General features: G+C 43.2%; 1 protein-coding gene across 1 annotated transcript in view; it reads left to right on the top strand.

Annotated features, from left to right (window-relative positions):
- Positions 1–5,523, top strand: part of mboat2b (membrane bound O-acyltransferase domain containing 2b) — a 38,678-nt gene extending 33,155 nt beyond the window's left edge. The window contains exons 10-13 of the mRNA XM_071913346.2: positions 1,181–1,245; positions 2,187–2,319; positions 3,268–3,419; positions 5,352–5,523. Coding sequence (XP_071769447.1) covers positions 1,181–1,245; positions 2,187–2,319; positions 3,268–3,419; positions 5,352–5,523 — 522 coding nt within the window. The remainder of the gene's footprint in view (positions 1–1,180; positions 1,246–2,186; positions 2,320–3,267; positions 3,420–5,351) is intronic.
- The last annotated feature ends 415 nt before the right edge of the window (positions 5,524–5,938 follow it).

The following is a 5,938-nucleotide window of genomic DNA, read 5'->3' as shown; positions in this document are numbered from 1 at the left end:
TCTCCACACTGATCCGTTTGTGTTTCCGTCCACTCAGCGTTTCCAGGCCGTTTTCTAAAAGTTTCCCGTCTGCACTGATACGCAGAAAAGATAGGAAAACGGTGAAATCTTCCTTATTGGGCATGAGCAAGCCTCTGACCCATGACCTTTATGTCGTTACCATGGTTACCACTGTTTACTGAAGTGTTGTCATGGTTGCAGCAGCAGAGCCTTAAGCACCAGCAAGATGTCCAAATCACGACAAAAGACGGACGAAAGCGAGACAGACTTGTTGAGCTACAGCCTGAGATCACATGACAATCCCACCTCAGCGTTTTGGAAAAGCTCCGCTTTCCCCGTCCACACTACAACAGGAAACTGGCGTTTTCAAATTTATCCGTTTTCGGTGGTCAAAAACGGCGTCTTAGTGTGGATGGGAGGCCAAAATGAAAAATAAAGATGCGTTTTCAAATTTACCTGGCATAGTGGGGTTTTCCTCCTGAGATTTCCTCCTCGTTAGCCGTTTTCTGTGTGGGGGGGTTGATTTTCCCCCGAACCAATCACTAGTGACCGACGTATCTCAACCAATCACTAGTGACCAACATATCTCAACCAATCACTAGTAAACGACGTATCTCAACCAATCACTAGTGACCAACATATCTCAACCAATCACTAGTGACTGACGTATCTCAATCACTAGTGACCGACGTTTCGGCCGCTCTGACGTCTCTTCAGTCACATGATGCTGCAGCCAGTCAGCCTCTACATGTTAACAGACATTTACCAACTGACCCAAGAATGTCGTCCATTTAAAGACAATCTGTTGGTTAAGGAGGAGATTTCAACAAATCTATTCTGCTGAAACACCAATGAAAAACCATCGCACGAACGGTTCAAACTTTAGCCCCGCCCACAAAGGCTCTGATTGGCTGAAGTGTTTCTCGGAGCGAGAACAAGCCGTTGACGAGGGAAACAGCAGACTCTGAATCGCTCCTCAACATCTGAAGAGTGGAGGGACGAGATTCAGGAGTCTCAAGCAGACTAACGTGATCCTGAATCCTGATCCAGATCTGATCTGAGGCCGTGTGACCGGTCAGATCAGGATTCATGTGTTGTTTTCATCTCTCCTCACAGGACAGATCACGTCTTCATCACTGTTCATCACCACATTCTGACGTTTCTCTTGGTTTTATTCCAGTTCGCCACGAGCTTCAAGGTTTTCCTCGACAACTGGAACATCCAGACGGCTCACTGGCTCAAACGGTGAGGAGGGAAACAGAAACTGCTCCTTTCACCTCTGCAATATGTCATGTGTCTGTAACAGCTTGCATCTTATCATGTTGTCAGTCATCTTGAAAACAAACTGGCAGCCAGACTCTAATGCCCTTTCTGCAGGTTTCACTACCGCTTTAAACAGAGTGCAGGAAACGGATGTGCAGTAAACCTGTAGGTTTGCCTCATCACACACAGAACAGACCGACTTGTAATCATTTATTTCAGTTTTCTCAGTTTTCATAATGCAAAAAAACATTTGCAGTGACACCAAAGAACCGTTCTGTAATTAAAGAGTTTTGTTCCAAATTGAGAAATCCACTGTTTTGGAAAAAGTGACACATTTTACAAATCAGAACAGATGATGGTACTTTTCTAAAGAGCAGCAGTGAAGTCTTTGATTGAAACTTTGACAAACTGGATCCTCTTTATTTTTAGATTTGATCAATAAACTGCAGGTAATGATTTTTGTGGGTTTTTTCCCCAAAATGGACAGGTAGTGTTTTAGAAATGAATCCCTCTGTTGTGAACTACAATAGGAATGCATTTTAATTCCACTAATGGGTTACCTCATACTTATTTAATGCAGGAGGTGCAGGTCTATCAGCTGGTACGCTTTAGAACGCTGCCATCTACTGGTGGAAAACCATCAGTCAGCAGCAGTGTGGATCTGAAGCAGCTCAGTCCCAGTTTCAGTTTGAAGTCAATGAAGACACAATCTAATGACAGAATATCCAAAACACTGAGATAAGAAATCTAACAGGAAGTTGTCTCAGGTCTAAACTGGTCCTGCAGGGTTAGCTAACGGACAGAGCAAGGCACTAACCTGCAGGGTTGGGTTGAGTTCGATTTGCTTTATTCATCTTCCAAGAGAGAGACCAGCCGGTTGTTGTGTGTGACCCTGCTTGTGTCTCTGTGTGACTTGTGAACAGGGTTTGTTACGAGCGTTGCCCCTACAACCCCACGGCGGCCACCTTCATCCTGTCGGCCATGTGGCACGGAGCGTATCCCGGCTACTACCTCACCTTCCTCACCGGCATCGTCATCACACTGGCCGCACGAGCGGTGAGCCGACCGGCTGCTTAGAGCAACACACTGAGTTTTATGGTAGATTGTCCTGTTAGTCAACTTGTTGCTGAGCGATGAGAACAGAGACACCAAAACCATCCATGAGTCCCTGGTAGATCACTGACTCTGGTGCTCCATGCTAACAGTTTAGCGTACACTATGTTCAGTGATAGGATTTGATTTGATTTGATTTATTTGATCATTTAAAAAACAAGTTCCATATATGCAATATAATGCAATGCACCTGGTTAAAAAACAGTCGAGGATAAAACACAAGAAACTACAAGACTTATTTCCATTGTGGTCCTCCAGTCCAAGAAAAGCTAAAGTGTTAGCATGGAGCTAACACTTTAGCTTTTCTTGGACTAGATATACACTATGTTGAGTGATAGTAGCTCCACGCTAACACTTTAGCATACACTATGTAGATTGATTGTAGCGCCACGCTAACACCTTAGCATGTTGAGTGATAGTAGCCTCTAACATCATCTGAAAAGTGAGAAAATGAGAACTTGTAGCAGCTAAAGCTAAATGGAGAGTAATTTTAAATGATAGGAGTCTAAATCTGGCAGTTTTGTGTAGGAGATTGGTAAAATTTACAGAAAATATGATACAAAAATAATACTGTTTTGAACTAGCAGGGACTACTTTCCCTGTTTCCACAGTTAGTGAAGGTGGTGGTGATGGGAGACTGTTTACAGCTAAAAATCACTACGCAGTGGAGGAATACGTCGTTACTCACCTGAAATAGTTCCAAAAATAATCCCGGCTACATCAGCTGCATTCAGTTAATGATATTTCATTTTTAAAATGTATGTATCTACAAGCTACATACTAAAAACACTGCCAACGTTTTATTACTAAAAGCTCATCTTATTCTGTAGTGAACTGTGGATGTGAAGCAGATGAATAAAGGGTTAATGACGTCCGTCCTGCTCCTCTCAGGTCAGACACAACGTTCGGCCATACTTCCTGGGGTCGCCCGCCCACAAACTGGTCTATGACATCATCACATGGGCGGCCACCCAGATCGCCATCTGCTACACAGTGGTGCCTTTCGTGCTGCTGTCCGTCGGTCCGTCCATCAAGTTCTACAGGTCAGTAACTGGGAGACTGGAGACAGACTGGGACACGACCAGCAGACACCTGGTTCATACTGGGGAACGTCACTCTGTGTATTTGGAGTCCTATTTTGTTCTAAACGTGAATTTTAGGATGCAGCAGACGGATGAAAAAAGATATTTCTCCCCACATTGAAAGGCATTTTTTGCAAATTAGTAAACTTTTTCTGTAGCAAGTTGAGCTTTGAGCTTTTAATGAAAAGGATCTTCTAATTAAAATACATTGGTTTCATTTTTGTTATTAGAATTACTGCTATGGTCGTAGTCGTAGTATACTGTATTTTGAAGTAATGGGTACTTTTGCTCACAGTTAGCATCAACCTTATTTTTTCTACTATTTACTTTTGTTTCTCACAACTCTCTGTAATGACACACATTGATTTGTTCTCATTTGCAAATCCCCATCCTTGATGAAAGGCAGTGTTGCTTATTGCAGTTGCTGCAGAAAGTTGCCCATTTATCACAGCTTCATCATTCTCTTTCATACTGAAGTCCATAGTTACTGATAAGGAATGATTTCACACACAAAAGTTAGAAAAACCACATAGTAGAAAATAGGAAGAATCCTCTTTACTCTTCATCCCTTCCTCTTTTTCTCCAACAGGGATGTGATATAAATATAGAGTGATTAGTGATATATTGGTGATTTACCTTGCTTTCTCCTGTTTTATATTCTCATACTACTTTGGTGAAACCTTTCCACACTGCACACATGTTGGTAACCGTTCTATAAAAGTCATCATACCCTTCATTCATTTCATCATGAATTTAATCTTAAAATCACATTTCATCAGATAGTGGTGAAGTGATCTGCTTTCTGCTGCCTTGTTTCAACATACTGACACTTGTTTCTATAAAATAAGTGACTCTGCATTGGAAACAAGTGGAATGATCTTGTCCCATTGTCAGAATTTCTCACTTGTTTTAAGAAAAATAACAATAACATTTTTTGCAGTGTACTCAGCTGTACCTGAACGCCTCACCGGCACGCCCATAAAAAAACACCTCTGTTTTTATTAACCTATCAGCTCACATCTATAGCACTTCATCTGAAATTAATTTAGCCATTCTAAATTCCTCCAAGCCTGTTGTTCCTGTTCAGCTAGCTGTAGCTACACTAAACACTGACTGACTAAACTAACTGCAGATGTTAAGAAGATGAATCACTCAGAAGTAGCTGACTGTTGTGGATTGAAACTTGGTCTTCATCTGAAATTGTCTCAGGAAACTTGGTCTTCAGTCCCCAACCCTAAACCCTTTATAGGCTCTTTAGCCCTGGCTCCTTTTTAGCCCAAACGCTATTTTACCTTCGTCTCTACTGCTCAGTTAACCCGAACAAACTGTTAGCTAGCTAACTAGCCAGCAAACACACTGATGTTAATGTGAACATGCTAACGCTAGCTGCTACTACGGTAGATACGTTAGCTAGTGTGCTAATCAGATGTGTTAACAACAAGACAGTGATGTTAGCTGACCAGATACTATGGTTAGCTAGCTAACAAGCTGACATTATCTAAACACTAAATCAATCAGATGGATCAGTGATGAAATGATCAGTTCAGTCAGGAACAAACAGAAACACTCAGCTTTTCTCAGCCTTTGTTACTAACAGTTGAGAACCTCCAACATGGCCGCCAGAGGACAGTGTGTTAGATCATTTAAAAGCCCTCGATAGTCGGGCTGCACAATTAATCGAAATTTTTTTTTTTTTTTCAAAAAACGCAATATGAACTGCTACTCGTGATGACTACATGATGTTCTGCTGCCCAATTTCTGGCCTAAAAATTAAATTGCACATTGTAAAAAAAAACATGTTTTGTATTAAAACACAGCAAATCTTAACCACCAACATCTGTTTGTGTTGTTTGATGAAAAATGTTATATATTGAATAATCTCTGTCTGTCCAGGTCCTGGTACTTCAGCCTCCATATCGGCTGCATACTGCTGGCCGTGGCGCTGCCGGTCAAACCGAGACATCTGCGTCTGAAAGAGCAGCAGAAGAAGATTCCCCAGGATCCGGCGCCGCGCCGCCCGGAGGCCACAGACAGCAACTGCAACCAGAAGGCCAAAACCTCCTGAGGCGGCGGACAGAGACTGAGCGGGAGCCGGGAGACGAACTGTCCAACACTGTATTTCATCCACTTGTAAAGAAAGACGAGGAGAGGAGCCGTGTGGGACGGCCCGCCTCCCGTCTGCGTTTTTTTAGCGGTACAGAAACACGGAGCGGGCGGAGCGGGTCGGAAGACGGACTGCTGTGCGATCGGGACTTTGCGGACGGGAGGGAGGAAGGATCGAACCTGCCGCGGCGTTTCCCTTCACAAGTTTTTCTTTGCAAGGTGGAACCAACGCCGACACGGCAGACGGCATCCGGACCTCCTGGCATCAGAAAACTCGATTGGAAACAAACACAAATATAATTTTTTTGGGGCGAGGCGGAGCTCCGGACTCTGACTCAGTCAGCAGGAGGGAAACTGAGCGACTGCTTCTGGGACAA

This window comes from Centroberyx gerrardi, chromosome 18 (assembly GCF_048128805.1).
Source record: "Centroberyx gerrardi isolate f3 chromosome 18, fCenGer3.hap1.cur.20231027, whole genome shotgun sequence".
Taxonomy (NCBI): domain Eukaryota; kingdom Metazoa; phylum Chordata; class Actinopteri; order Beryciformes; family Berycidae; genus Centroberyx; species Centroberyx gerrardi.
This window is presented reverse-complemented; position numbering and strand designations above follow the sequence as displayed.